Raw genomic sequence first — 16,224 nt, 5'->3', positions numbered from 1 at the left:
CCGTAAACGGTCTAGTTGTTCTAGTGAAGCAGTCACGCTCCAGACGCGACCTTGCAACCTGATTCTGTACAACACGCCCAGACTCCCCCAGCTTTTTCCGGGTCGCTCGAGTTAGAAATACAGAGACACCGCCCTTCCTCATTACCGTCAGGATCCCGAGCAGGACAGGAAAAAAGGGATTGATGGCGGACGACTGCCTTGATGAAGTAAGCTTTGGGGGCAGGTTGGGAGTAACAACCTGTGTTCTTTAACTATTCACAGGATTGACTTTGACTTCTTCTATTTCTATTTTGTTCCTACAGGTGTCCGCCCCTTCCGGGATCCTAAATAGCTGCCTAATCTACATAGCCTTCGTAAGACTTTCTTCTTTTTCACATGTGCTGTTTTTTTCTGCCTACAATGGTCTAATCCTGGTCTTTCCCTGCCTGGAAAGAGCTGTTTAATGTATGGAATCCTCCTATCTTAAACTGAATGGAGATAAGACTGAACTTATGCTTCTGGGTAATTCACCCATCTTTGACATTGGATCAACATGGTCAAGCTGTCTCTGCTCCCCACCCACGCCCAAAAACCAGATCAAAAGTATGGGCATGTAGTTGGATTGGTCACTTACATGTGATCATCGGGCGACAAAACTGGCCACTTCCTGCTACGGCATTCTGCAAATGCTCCGCAAAGTCCTCCCGCTCCTCCCCTTTTCAGCAAGGAGACTCATGGTCCAGGCCCTGATCCTTTCCCGTCTCGATTATGGAAACGCTCTTTATCTAGGAGCCCCAGGGGCAACCACAAACAAGTTGCAAGTTACTCAGATTCCTAATAGCCACTCTGCAAGACCTGCTCTGAAGACCTCACACTGGCTTCCGATTATGGAAAAAATTAAATTCAAGTTCTCATGTATTGGTCATAAGTCCTTTTGGAAGTAAGGCCCCTCCATCATCCGGTCCATCATCTCCCCCTATCGTCCTAACAGATGCCTCCGGTCAACCGACCCCTACTTAGCCTCTGTCCCTACATTTAAAAGGGTGAGAACTGGTGGCCGGTTCTTACATTATAATGCTGCCAAGCTGTGGTACCCTCTCCCCCTCCTTCTGCGTTCAGAACCCAACCTCCTGTCCTTTCGTAAACTTTTGAAAACAAGGCTCTTTCAAAACCCTACCTACTAAGCTGCTGTGATATGTCTGGTGTCTTTGCTAGCTCTGGGACTCCTACGTGTAGCCATGCACTCTATAAATATTCCTAACATAACAATCTATGAGTATTTTTGTGCACCGGTACCCCGATAGCCTTGACCGCAGAACTGAGGTTTGGAAGGCTATTTTTACTTTGACTAGACCAATTACACCCGCATGCCACTATTAAATGGTAACAGACATATATGTAAGAACTTAGGCTTCACCCACAGACACTGGTAAGAGGCCGCCACATGTGTTTCCTTTCACTGTGAGGCATGACTGTGTGCACTACCCACTATGCGAGACCTCAGCATACACATAGTTTAATTTTGCATACCCATGTGTGAAGTGGCTTACCTGAGAATCCAGGTGTCGATTCGACAGACTCCATTACTGCACTTGTATTTAGTTGATAGCACTCTTTCACGAATTAGACGAGGTGGCTGCACATTAGCCGTCATTTCCAATTTCAATGTATTTGTTTTGTATGTCTTTTACTTTGTGATTTATCTTTTCAGCTTATATACCGCACTCACAGCACACCTTAGTGTATGTGCTGATCATTTCACGTGGTCACAACATTTTGTGACGCACTTCACTTTTCTTGGTCCTGAAGAAAGCCTTAGTACCTTAGTTGAGGCTGAAACAAGTCGACCATTCTATGGGGATAAGGAAGACCAACCAACTCTTCATAATATCCCCCTTTCGTTTTAAACCGTGCCCTAGGATGTCAAGAATAAAACTGTGATAGAGGACCCTAAAGGTACTTTTAAATTTGCACTAAATCCACCCGCTCACACAAAAAACAACCAGCTCTGCTGTAATTCAGGCGTCGCAGCACAACTGGGTTGCATTTGGCTGCCCAGCTGGGAACCCAATGATGAAGCATGCCACCAACTAAGTTGGTGGGTGAGGGTTCTTCCTAAAAACACATTGTTTTCCCCCCTATTCCTGTGCATGGCATTGATTCATCCTTGTATCTGGATTCCTATATCGGGTCCGTCCACTTTGTTGTTGATCTAACAATCAAACTCTCCAAAGGTCTTACTCTCCGCATACACAACATATATCTGAGACCCTCCGCAAGCATACAGGAATCCCCCTAGTTAAGTCACCTTGCTCTACACATGGCGAAACTACCACTAGCGAAATTAAAATAGTTAGGCGGGGATTTTAATTGCTAGTTCAAACCCCTAGATTTTTTACTGCTGCACCAGCCTCTCAGAAGAAGATCGACTCTGGGCGATTCCCTACTTAAACCCCGCCCTTTTAAAAAATGGTCAGCTCTTGAAATTCAAATTAATGCGATAACTCTTAATCAGGGTGTCCGAGCATATAACGGATGTACTATTTCAGACAGGATAGTGAACACAACCTTTAACAGAGTATCCAGTCTGTGTCTAATAGACTATATCTTGGTAGATGTTAGACTTTGGCCCTGTGTACTGGGCATGACCATGATAAACAGGATAGACAATGATTACAACGCCCTAGACCTTTCACTGAGTATAACCATGGGAAAAGATGCAGATACAATCTCTCACCCCTATGATAATTGATGCCAGCCATCAAACAATAAGCGAAGAATTCAATATCAGTCAGTGAAGCGCTCAGAGGAAACCATGAGACACATTTACAGCCTAGTGGAAAGGGGCTTGGAGGCATTTTGTAACCTAAACTCAGATTTAGATCGAGCAAAATCTCTGACAGCAATATGGGAAATTTACTCTAATCTTTTTGAGGACCTCCAAGATGTCTTCTATATATAAGCGGGGAACCAGGGAAAAATAAAAGGGAATACCGACGTGGTACAGTAAGAAATGTAGACTGGCTAAAGAAGCCCTGATGATTGCAGTAAAAACCAAGGATAGATGGGAGATACAAAAAAGTTGGGCAGATTATAATAAAATACTAAAAGATGGAAAAAACATTGTAGGATCGAGCCAAGTGGGATCTTCTTCTGACCGCAACAAGAGAAAAAAAACATGCAACATTCTGGAATTTGGCTCCTAGGTGAAATATAGAGCGAATCACTAAAATAGACACCAATATAGCGGCAGAGTTTGGGATCACCCACTTTTCAAGAATATAAATAATCCACTCCGCTATGTGTTGGATTAATTGATGAAAAATCAGAGGTCTCTATAGGGATTATTTTACCCGTTTTGAACAGTCCCGATAATCTTCCAATCATCACGTGCGAAGAAGTAGAAAATGCTTTCAGAAATGTACCTCCCCATAAAGCCTCCGGTCCAGACAAAATCCTAGCAGATTTATTCTTGTCCAAGATAAAAAAAAAAATATGGGGACCGTACCTTACTTTGATATTTAACTCCGTTTTAAAAGGTCTCCGTTTTAAAAGGTCTACAGGTACCGCACTCCTAGGCTGGAGCAGAAATTTTCCCAATTTTAAAAAAGAGATGTCCTTTAGACCCCGCAAATTATAGGCCAATTAGCCTATGAGATACCACTCAAAAAATCTTCAGTAGGGTTATTCTACTTAGGCTCCAACATTGGCTAGATGACAAAGCAGTCTTATGCCCCTTTCAGGCTGGCTTTCGAACGATCACATCAACCATAGACCACATTTTTAGACTCCAGTTAATTTTTTGGAAGATGGTAACAATTATTAAAGGAAGGCTATACGCTGTATTTGTGGATCTCGGAGTGGCTTTTTATCTGGTGCTGAGGGCCACTCTGTGGAGGGTCTTAGCTGAGATGGGAGTATTAGTCTACATATGTAGAACCATAGAGAGACTCCATGAATCTAATTTTGCCCAGGTCGGGAGTGGTAGACAAAGGCGAATTTAAAGAACCCTTTTCCATAAATAAAGGCATGCAACAAGGGTGTGTGCCTGCCCCACCCTATTTACGTTGTATATAAATGGTCTGGCTGGTTATTTAAATAAATGTGATGACAATGCACCCATACTTGCAAAGATGAAGGTTCCGGCCCTCACGTTTGCAGATTACACTCTTCTTTTGGCCAAGTCGCCAATAGGGATTCCGAAAATATTGAACCAGTTCAGCAGGTTCAGTTTAGATATGAAGTGAATGTGTCGAAGGCTAAATATATGGTTTTAACCAATGCCACTCGACTCCATCTAATCCAACATTAAATGGGGTCCTAATAGAACATGTCCAATTGTTTGACTATTTGGGTGTTACCCTCAGTGGAAAGGTGGAATGGGAGCACCATGCCAGCAAACGTAGGATCAAATTAGAACAACAAACAGGAGGACTGCAAACGATACTTCGGGGACTTTATTATAAACCATTCTTTCCAGTAGAGCAGCTCTACACTAGCCAGACTATGGGGGTGGCCCTATATGGAGTGGAGTTATGGGGGCATAAAAATCCCCAAACCCTAGAGCTTGTGGAAAATAGATTCTTGAGGGAGATCTTAAACCTGCTGGCTAGTACCGCTTTGACCCTCCCCCCCCCCCCCCCCCCCCGCCCCCCCCGCTTCCCCCAGAGACTGGATATCGGCCTTATATCAGTCATGGAAAAAGCAACAGTTAGACCCTCGACATTCTGGGCTACCCCAGAATAAATACACTAACGCAAGGATCTTGAGGACATTCTTAGATATCCCACTGCAGATGAAATACCATGGCTAAACTTTATTGGGTCTTCTCTCAATTAATTGGGCCTGTCTAAATTGTGGGATGATCCGGGGACTAGTTGTTGTACAATTCAGCATGAGAAATAAAGTCCAGTTTTAGATCTCACATAAACAACATTTATTATTAAACCCATCGACTTAGGGTAAATTAACAGATATCTTTTTAATGACTAATGAAGCAAACAAAATCAAATCTTTTTTAGATGACATTGAGCCAACCTTGGCCAGGAATCTGTATATGCACTTTAGATACAGGACTTTGCCACTTTGCACATTCATCTCAAGATCGGCCAAAACAATAGACCCTGCTGCTTCGAGTTGCCCAACTTGTGGCAACGATAAGGAAACCGTAGCACATGTGCTCTTTTTCTGTCAGACGTATAGCAGGCTAGGGCGAAATGGATAATCTCAATATGTAGATGCATAGGAATCACTAGACATCTGGAGCTTGTAGAATTATTCAGGCCGATTTGAGGCCCTCAACAGGGTTTGCTGTCTCCAGATGTTTACTGTGTATGTGGTACCCAAGGAAGAAACGTATAACCCATCGCCTGTTTTTATCAGTGTACATCATGATGGTGGAATTTTTATTAGGAAATTGACCATTTTATCTTTAATCGTATCTATTTTTAAATATACATAGGCCTACTCCCTTTCTAAATTGAAATGTTTAACGTTTTTAAATGTTTGTCTCTTGTATGGTATTTTACCGAAATAACGAGTTCTCGAATCGCATTTTCATGTATCCTTTACATTTGACCTGGAATATGTTTTGTATAAGATTGTTGCCAGCTTGGTATAGTTCAGTGGAAATGGGCGAATAAAAGAGCTGTTGTTATTCTGCAACCTCATTTTGGATTCATCAGATTACATTTTTATACTAAACTTCTGTTTTTTACGTTCACAGTTTACTAGGTGTGTAAGAAGTTTTTCCTCCTCAAAGTTTGTGACATGTTCTTCAAATATTTGCAAGCGTTGCAACCCTTGTAAAGGGTGCAATTAATGCCTCACGAAAAATGCACACCACAAATGTAGCCTGCATTGAAAAAATCTGAGCATAAACCTGTTTTTAGTAAAGAAATCTTCCCCTAGCAAAGTTTTATATACTTTACAAACATAACTGCCTTTGTGATACTCGTAAGTTTAACAAAACTTCCAATTTTTTTTTTTTTCATTTCAAAGTATTTTATTAATTTTTTTATAAGCGGATACATTAGCATTTCTGTTACAAGGTTAGCCAAACGTAGTTTGTAGAGCAGTGATTAAAGGTACTTTCAAATATATGTTTAGCTAATCCCCTCTAACTTGGTTTGCTTGAAAATTAGGAAAAGGATGATAGAAAGAAAGAAGCAGGAATGAAAGGGGTGAAGAGAGGATACAAGAGAGGTTCTGTAGCAATGAGCCTAATCGGGCGAACATCTGTGTGACAAAGCCGTCACCCCAATAGTTAGCTTGTGGCAAGCTTGGTATCCATGTCAGGCCCCCGACGCCTCTTAGGCCATGGTAGTAGCGTTCCACCTCACTCGTCCCACTGCCCGCGAGGGGGGGGGGGGAAATCTGAATAGTTTCATGGGGGTTCGTAGGAGTCTAGGTACGTGTCGAGTGACTTCCACATCCCCCTGGTTTAAATGACTCCTGTCCCTGTTTTTTTTTTTGTTTAGTTTCTTTCTCTGTCAGAATTATTCATTCTTTATTTCCGTTTTGGTACCGGTCATTCACCTGTCCCTAAGTTTTCCTTTTTCTAAAAAGCTTAGATAAATTTTTTTCGTTTGCTTTACAATACGTCAGATTCACTCATTGTTAGTTCATTTTTGGTGTCTTTATTTCTGTCATCCGCCTATTGCTGAATTTTCCTTTAAAAAAAAAAGCTTACGTTTGTTGTTCCTTTTTCGGTATAGCTAATTTTCTTTTTTATCTCATGTTGAGTTCACTCATTCTTTATTTTAATGTTAGTGTCTTTCTAACTTTCTTTCCATTCTTAATGTTACAGTATCCACTCAAGACAATTTACTTTTAAAGTAGGTCCGTGCGTTTGAGCACTATACTGATATTGGAGTGAGATCTCCATCTTGGCAGCACAGGCTCAACCTTTCATCGGTCTCTAAAATAACATTTGGTAATACTATTTTAAAAATACAGAGTTGTCAAGATTCCCAAGTCTTACAGTTCAGGTTATTTTCATTGCATTTTAGAACTTGTAGTCCTGTTTCTCCACTTGCAAAATCAGGGTGGCAGGTCCCAGACTGCAAGGTACAACGCTTGGAATGGACTGAGGGATCTATTCGTGCATGGGCCGGGGAAACCTCAGAGCGTTGGCAATAATAACTCTCAGACATTTTACTTTGTACTGTACGTTCTGTAAATGATCAATTCCAGCATTGCTAGTATGAAATGAACCATGTGGCTCCTGGAGTCGACTCTAAACTGCACCTTCTCTTACTCCCCACTCAGGTAAAGGTGGGCAAGTGCAACATTCCGAAACCTGGATTCTTCGATTTTGAAGGAAAACAAAAATGGTAAGGCTCTCAAATCTACTTACGAAAGGTCTTTGAGTGTTTTGGATTCCGTGGTTTAGTGAAGGCACTTTGTAATGAAATTACTATGTCCTAGATTCCATGGAACCATTCGATGCAGGCTGTGATAGACTTATCTTGCCCCCCTACGTTGCAGGACTGGAAAATAATTGCATGTTGTCAATAGTAGTTCAACTTAATGATGGTCTTTCTGCCAGGGATGGGGAATTTGTTTGATTTTCAAGAATTTTATATTAATTGTTATCGGCTGACACACCCAACAGCAGCACTCCCGGCATCCGGATACCCTCACAGGTGATGAGCAGTGCTATACAAATCATTGATTGATTGAATTGGTCCGTACGTGTGAATGTATTTTATGTCCAGTGGTGCACGCATCTTCCATTGCTGCAGAGGTCCCTGTGCGTCCGCTATCTTTTTTCCTTAAGCACTCGGTAATCCCGTCTCTATTTTCTTGTCTCTGTCGTCCATGAATAAGGGCTATTTGTGTTACAACATCTTTTATTTGTTGTAGTGCCTGTTTCTATTTTCACACTTGCTTCCTGTGGAAGATTGATTTGCAATTTTTGAGATTTGGAAGGAAATCCAAGGATGTGTTTGTGAGTTCTCTTTGTCGGGCTTTGAATGTGTTTTGGGGACACTGCAATCCCCTTGATCAGTGGAGGGACCATTTTCAGACTGGAGAACTCTACACCTACTTTCCTTTGGAACCACATATTCCTCAGCCCCTGTTTTCTTTGTGTGGCTCTTACAATGCCTCTGCGGTGGTTGACCACTTCCTTCTTTGCCTCAGGGAAGCCTGGAAAGCTCTAGGAGATGCCAGTGCTGAGCAGGCCATGAAGGAGTATGTCTCTACTGTGAGGACACTGGACCCCAGCTGGACCCCTCAGGTAGGCCTGGAGCTACACCATTAGAGTGCATGAGCTCGGGAGTAGAAGTCCCTATCACTGACTTATCATTGACAGTTAATGTTTTCCTAGTCCATCATGATTTGGTCCCATAAGATTTGGATCACAACTCGTAGATCTGACTTTTGTTAAAGATAATATGCTGTGCGTAAATTATAATTTGGTACACCCTAAGTATGTAAATCAGTATGAAGTCTTGATACTTTTGAGTAATATAAGTATTTAGAAGGTTGTATGTGCCAGAATGTAAAGTTAAAATGTTGAAGTTTATTCCTCCCATAACGTGTATTTGTAAAGCGCAAGTTCACCCAGAAGGGTATGTTGGGCCTGAATAACAGACGTTTATTGTTACCCAATCCAGATATACACCCACACTCCACTCTTCCTGCATGCCACACTGTACTGATGGGTATGTAATTCACAGAGGTGACGTTTTGACTCATAAGCACATATTCGTTATTTTTAGTTCTGCCATGTTAGTGATTTCCTCTTTAGAAGAGTCTGTTTTATGTACTTGCAACATGGAGGAGTAATGCTGCTTATAGAAACGTGAAGGATTGCCTTCATGAAATGTGGACACTATCACATCTCAGAGACTGCACAATGAGAAAGAAAATCATTATTCAGCTGAGAGCAGATTTTTTAATATGCAAGCAATTGGACAGTGCATCCTTATGATAGGGTGTACCCATCAGTAAGGGGGTCTTGCCCCAAAGTCTTCATTATTTTTTTTTTTTTTTAAGACCAACGGTCCCAAACTTTATTTAGTTTCACATATGAGTCAAGTAGTAGTTACACAATGCCATAACAATGAATCATTACTACACACGGTACTCGGCAGTAGCACATGTTAACATGTCAATTATACTTGAGTGAAAATAAACATTAGCCAGTGGAGATGCATTAGTGTACAAGTGGCAGTGCCAGGAAATGTCTCGTGTTGCAGTGCTCGCAGCTCGTAGCACTGCGAAAGGACCAGAGTGGTCATGAAATCCAACAGTCATTGTTTCAAGTTGTGTTCCCTGATCAGCACTGTAGTGAGCAAGGGCAGGATCATATCCCCCGTCGTCATGTAGGTCGCTGGGTTTCCGCCTCCTGTACATGGAAGCATCCAGCCGGCATTGTGTAATATGGAAATGGGGAGGGGGGGAACGAGCATAATCATGTGTACAGCATTAACAATCTCTACGTCAACCAAGAGACATAACTGGGAAGTAAAAGAAAAGGGGGGAGGGAGAAATATTTCAACAACTGTTGGACTAGTGTTTGTGTGTGTGGTAGTGCATCTGGTATCCTAGCTGTGTGTTGTGCACCCTATGTGGGCTGCGCAGGGGCGGGGATAGTCGAGGATGTGGTGTCGCTGCGGCTGCAGGGCGGAGGAGGGGGGGGGATAGGGGGCGGGGGTGGGGAGTGACAGGGGACATCTCTCGCTTTGTAAGGTCTCAGCGGTCGGGGCAGGCGGTGGGGGGGGAAGGGGGGGAGGGGCGGGGCTGTGGCGGGGGGGGGGGTGGGGAAATTCCACACCCACTATGGACAGCAATTAACTGGGTCCCCTCTATTCCGTGTCGGGTTGGCAGTCTATACCGGCCTGGGCGCACGCCCGATGGTACGCGATCAGGGTAGCGTCCCAGTCTTGGGCGATCGGGTATTTCCGTAGGCCGGCGGTTTCCTCTCTATGTAGAGACACACTCTCCGCACAGGCCCAGTTGCCAAGAGAGCGACGCCAGTCCGCAGGGCTTGCCCCAAAGTCTCCATATCATTAATTTTATTTATATTTGATAGATCACTACCTGACATTAATGATCATTCTTAAGCATTCAACTGTAAGATAAATATTGATTTATTACGGCTAGAGGGGAGTAAGAATGAATAAAAGCCTGAAGAAGGAAAAATGAAAAGAAACCGGTGTCTGAGAGTGGAAACTATGAAGGGATGTGCATGCACTAGATCAAAGTAGGCACTGAGGGGGAAAAAATGAACAAACATTTTTTATCAACTTTTTTCTTTCAAATTGTATTTGATACTTTCATGAACTATTTCGGATCTCCACTGTGATGTCAAGAGGTTGAGTTATCTGAAAAGATGATCCTTTGACGTCTGTTGTTTGACCTGCACATTTGTACTTGTTGAATTTTATTGTGGTAATCGGTGCTCTGTTTTCTGATTGCTTTTGCTTGAGTTTTCGGGCTATTCTTATATGTTCCTGTGTCCTTTGATGAAAAGAAGATACGGTTTTGTGTATGGTAATACCTTTTCGTCTGACAATTGCTGCAGGTGAAAAATAATTACATGGCTAAATCCAATCTGCCAGTGTACTACATATTCAGATTTGTTTAGACTTAACGTGATCTACAAGCTATCCCACCTTTTTTTTCAATTCTATTTTGGACATTTTTGATGCACTCATTATCTTGTTGTCCTGGGTTTTAACAAGACAATCTAAACTGTGTGGTAAGTTTGCCAGTGCACACTTGTTTCTTTGATTATCTAAGGCGGCTAATCAGGCAAACCTTTCCTTCCCTAATCCCCAAATAGTTTGGAGTGGAGACTAGGGGTGATACTTGGTTAATCAGCAAATCCAAATCGTAATTCAAGCCAATTTACTTTAGAATCCGGTTCGGTAGACCGGGGCATTAAGCACAATTGCTGTCTTGGTTATGTTTTTGTCTAGAGCCTAGTTGTTGCATTAGAATAAGAGTGCTAAGCAAGCAAAAATGACTAGTCAAATATTGATATCCTGAATGGATTTCTTTGAATTGCTGATCTCATGTTGTTCTCTTTAAAAACACTCCCTTTGTCGAAGTTTTGCACAGTATTTTTTAACACATATATTTTATTTTTAACTGAAAGCATATACAGTACTAATGTTAATTGTCAATTAGTATGCATTTGCAGAACCATGAGTTACACACAATGTGCAATATGTACAAGTATTCTGCTTCATATATTAGGAAGTCTTGTAATGCCTGGTAGGTGATATTAATACGTGGTTCTAATGTGAATTTGCTCCTAATGTGAACTTGCTCCAGACTCGATTAAATTTAGATAGGCACTTTGCCAATGTTATGTTGCATCATGAAAAGCTCACACATTTTTCGTCACCCTTCTGTGAGCACACTGGTACTTGTTTTGCGTTCTAGTTTCTGGCTACAAAAATGCTGCGATTCGACAACCCCAAGAGGTAGTTCCTCATTTTTATGCCTGAGACAAATTAGTTTGGGAGCTGGATTCAGTGTTGTATACAAGATCTTGTTAAATCTTTGAAACTTACAACACCTACATTGACATAGTTCTGAGTAAGTAGGGAACACATGGGTACATGTAACTTTGGCCTTCTTAGTTCTCGCCTCCCCGCATGCATGAACTGTTGCTGCGAGCGTATTGTATTCAGTAAAGTGCTTGGAGCTCGCCTATTACATACCATTTGTTGCCTTAAATTGTCATTCTTTTTGGCTGCCTCTTCACATTACCCCACTTCACAGTACCCCAGTCTACCCCACTCCATCCCAGTCTTCCCAACTCTATCCCACCCTAATTTACCTCAGTCTCCTCTGCTCCGCGTGATTCTAAACTACCCCAAAAGACTTCACTCCAACCTACACCATCTATCCTGCTCCATTCCAATCGAACCACCTCCACCCAATCTACAAATCTGCCTCACTCCATTCTACCCCACTCCATCCCAATCTACTCCACTACAATCTAAAACACATTGGACTATACCAGGCCACCAAAGCATAGGCAAGACCTATTGTCTTTACCAATGTTTGTTACTAACTGCAGGGATTGTAAAACCATCAAGAGTCGGCGAGTAGTCTGTTAGCATTCTGGGTAATATGTTAACATTACTCACCTTGTGCACCATCAATTCGGACAGCTGAAGTAAATCTTATCTTGATGGAACATCGTATACAAATAAATTATATGTTAATTCGGAAATACCAGTATTGAAATACCTGCTTATGTCTGGAGCCTGCCAATTCCCACAACAAAGTAATCAAACTAGCAGACTTGAATGCAAGCCAGTACTGCACGTTGATGTATCTAATTTTATCTGGAGGGTAATATTGAGGTGTCTCGCTTATATAGCAGGAGTGCCAGGGAGTTAATGGCATTTGTTTTTGTCCAGGTCATAAAATTTGGGGAAATATTCAAGTTTTTCACATTACGTCAGGTGACCCTGATCTAAACAGAAGGGGTGCACAAAGAAACATTCTTCAGTGGTTTCCTCGCTAGAAGTGAAACGTTTATGAATTAAGGTAATGCTCGTGTGAGGGAAATTGAGAAAAAATGTGATGACATCCTCCATTTCTTTCAAACTTGCATGCCCTTGCCTGTACCAATAACATGTCTCCTACAACGCGCCTATATTGATTGCAGGCTTACAAAGACCTGTGTCATGCTTACGAAGGCAGGCCAACACGTTCCTAGTCTTCATGCCACTGTTTAAATCCCTGACGTTTTATGCTGCAAGATCAGCCTAAGAATCTTCGCAGATTTAAACTTGCAATAGCTGTGACTCATTGTCCTCTTTACTAGCATCGAGGGCAAACACTCAAGGTGACAACCTACCTTTTTCCCATCGCCTGGCCATAGCTCTGCCCCACTGCACAGAAACAAAATTCACAGTCTGCAAGATTGGGAACCACCCTCTCCCTTCCACACTGAAAACCTACAACCATCAGTGAAAGTAACCCAGTCCTCTCACTACCCTCAGTACCCTTCTGTCATTTTAACAGAACTTCAAATACTTTACACCCAGGCGTTTAACAGAATAGTTGCTGCAATCCACTAGACACCTCCTGTATTTGTCAGAATTTCTAGAATATGTTTGAACTCTCAAAGAAAAAAAAAGTGGACTTTTGTTGTTGTTGAGCATTTTCAATAGGAACATGTTAGTACAAACAGTTCAGCGGTAGCATCACCGAGACACAATTCCATATTGATTAATCTGCAAATGAGCAGGGTTGCCAGCACAACAGACAATAGTTCTAAAAGAAGATGTAAGCTAACATGACTGTATGATTCTATCAGTCACGATCTATAGAGGTGCGGGCTCCTCCGTGCGCATATCTGTCAAACGTACCATGCATGTGGGGGACTGTTCGCCGGAGTGTAGTGGTCTGAGGCGTCATCTGTCAAGCCATGGATGGAGGTAAGTATCCAGCGGACCCCAAATGTCATGCGGCCTGCTCACTGTTGGCATAAGATTCCAGAATTCTGTCAGTTGTGTCTGACAATATGCCGCGTCCTTCAGCCATTGGGCATTGGCGCTGATTTCTGCCCCCCAGTGTATTGCCACTCTACGCCCCCCAAAAAAGTGGACTTAGTTTGTACTTATGACATGAAGTCTGGGAACAGCATGAACATGTAGCCCTGAAGAGGGTTCAGTTCATATTCCCAATAGCCAGGTATAGTGTATTCTGGCACATCAGCCAGATCAGAGTCGATTTTTTTTCACAAATTGTTCTGTATCCTACCAGGTCGCTGAGTAAGGGACTGGTATTCTTCAGATGTGCTTAAGTCAGGAGTGCTCTTCAGAGTCTTAAATTTTGTCATGCGTGTGATGCATTGAATTCTCCGTTTTTTTGCACTACAACGAAGCATCCCTCTACGCCTTCCTCCAAAGACCAAAGTATTCTGCTCTGCCTCATCCTACTTGCCTGAATAATTTTCAGCCTTCCACTGTAGCTGAATCAAGTCTATTGCTGATATCATTTCAAGCCTTCAGTTCAACAACAGCCTCGACAGCTTTCACATGGTTTCTCTGATGAGTTATCTGTCGCTGATTCTTCTCAAGAATGATTCTTCTCCAGAACGAGGTCTAGAGAATCTAATAAGTATTTTGGACTTCACATTTGTTTTCTTTGCCTCCATCGCGGTACAGTATTGACCCAGTAGCCTAAGTCTGTCCTGGCAGTTTAACTCAACTACAGAGTGCAGTGTTAAGGTCCCCCGAGCCCTCATCGGGCACATTGAGAGGTACAGGAGCAACAAAGGAAGAACAGCACCCATGTCTGGCAACACAAAGTAGCCTTGCAGCAGAAACACAAAGCGGAGACTCTGAGAGGATTCAGTCCAGAAGTAGGGCAAATAAGGGGTTGGTCAAAAACCCAGAGTTATTCAAATTCTTTTTAGTTAACAATTTTATATACCACTCCTGCACAAATGGAGTGTTAGGGTGCTGTACAGATAACCCAGTTAATGCATGTTACATTACAGAGGATGAAAACTAGAAACAGACGAATAGTAAGGGATAGCATTTGCGTTCTGTTGTCGAATTGAAAGCTGCAAAAAGGGCGAAGTGAATTAATTTAAAAAGAGTTCGAAAATTACTTTTTAAATGTGTCCGCAAGTTTAGAATGGGACTTTTTTTCCTAATGTCAAGCGCAGGGAATTTCAGGCAGCTGAAATGTGGCTGGAGGACTCTCCGCCTGGGTGCATTGCAAATAATAGAGTAGAAACAAGCAGACACAGTAGTGCTTTGAAGGAAAAGGACCTTAAGAAGCTGAGTTACAAAATTGCAGTTGCCATTGAAAATGCAATTCAGGTTGCCAGTAATCCAGAAGCACTTGCTAGATTTTGTAGAGGTTGTCACAGTCCGTTTGTAGCACTACAAAGATGTGTCCCTCACAACGTTCTGGTGTGAGTCTCAAACCACTTGGCCTACAGCCTAATGTCTTATGGTGTCACCAGGAACCCTCAGTGGTAATATTCAACAATATTACACACTTATCTGATATACAAAAAATGTACAGCGGAAAAAAATGTTAAAGTGAGGGTATAGTTGTGTTGAATGAGACCTGAGCTAACATTAAAGAATCCAAAACCCACTGGAATTAAACTATCTACTGACCCCATCAGGCACCGTCCTTTAGGGGACACCCCCCCTCCGCATAAACACCCAGCTCACTTTCTTGTCCCTTTCCCCCCCTAATGTTAACAAGTCATAAGTGATGTAAAATGTGAGGTCGGTAGCAGTGCATGATGGGATGGACGTTATAGTTTATGATTAAACTATAACCAGTGTTGTAAGGAATTGGATGATTATTCGGTTTGTGTGACTACCCACTTCAAGGAACAATCACAAACCTGGTCAGTCACTAAACTAACCAGAACTCACAGAGGCTTAACTTAGGGTAATGTGTAAAGCATTTATGATTTATGCTGAAACAAAACTGCAAAAAAGTCACAATGCAAATAAAAAAATGTAATAAACATAGCAATTAGGGCAATAAGGGCAACCGAGATATGAATTTTTAAAGTTTTAAGCAGCACCAGCTCCAAAAAGCACAAAGCGCCAGTGATAGTTAATGGTGGCATTAAAGAGGGACTTGGGCACAATTTGAGGCTGACTTAAAATTGCATGTCTGATACACCAACCAGGTTCATCCTGGTCAAAGATTTCATTTTCTGACGTAGTCCTTTAAGTCCCATTCCACCACAGGAGTAAACTTCTAAAAAAAAAAAAAAAACCAGGGGAAGCACTTAAAGACTCACAAAGTAACCAACAACAGGGTCCTGTCCAGCTTCATTTGCCACTGGTCAGCTGAGTACTTCCAGGAAAAAGCCATTTGTAGCTTGTTGCATCCCTGTAGCTTGAAAAGCAGATCAGCCTTGTATCTCTTGGAATCTAATTATTTGTCCTGGATACAAGAGGGAACAGCAGTTCCAGTCCTCATCTGATCTTCTGTGTTTCCAGTTAGTGTTCAGAAGTGGGTGTCTGAAGGTGCCACATTTAGCCTGGCACTAGTTACTTGGTGAGAATGACTCCTGGGCACACTCTAAGCAATGGGGTATACATTCCAGAGGCCAACCCTACTCACTGTAGGTATTTTTAAAATGTCAGATGTCTTCAACCGCACTAAACTTGGGCTCTGAAAGCTGGGGAGGTCTGTGGGGTCAGTATACTATGGTAATCCTAGTATCCTCCTACACCTATCACTAAAATCCAGGTTGATGCAGCCACTGTGCCCACGAGAAGC

At 42.3% G+C, this 16,224-nt stretch overlaps 1 protein-coding gene across 1 annotated transcript in view; it reads left to right on the top strand.

The window, feature by feature from the left end:
• The window catches only part of ACBD6 (acyl-CoA binding domain containing 6), a 357,145-nt gene that overhangs the window by 21,577 nt on the left and 319,344 nt on the right, over positions 1 to 16,224 (top strand). The window contains exons 2-3 of the mRNA XM_086955446.1: positions 7,249 to 7,313; positions 8,125 to 8,221. Of these exons, the coding sequence (XP_086811572.1) occupies positions 7,249 to 7,313; positions 8,125 to 8,221 (162 nt within the window). The remainder of the gene's footprint in view (positions 1 to 7,248; positions 7,314 to 8,124; positions 8,222 to 16,224) is intronic.

This window comes from Lissotriton vulgaris, chromosome 1_1 (assembly GCF_964263255.1).
Source record: "Lissotriton vulgaris chromosome 1_1, aLisVul1.2, whole genome shotgun sequence".
In the NCBI taxonomy this organism is placed as follows: domain Eukaryota; kingdom Metazoa; phylum Chordata; class Amphibia; order Caudata; family Salamandridae; genus Lissotriton; species Lissotriton vulgaris.
Note: the sequence above shows the minus strand (reverse complement) of the source record. Positions and strands in the feature narration are given on the sequence as shown.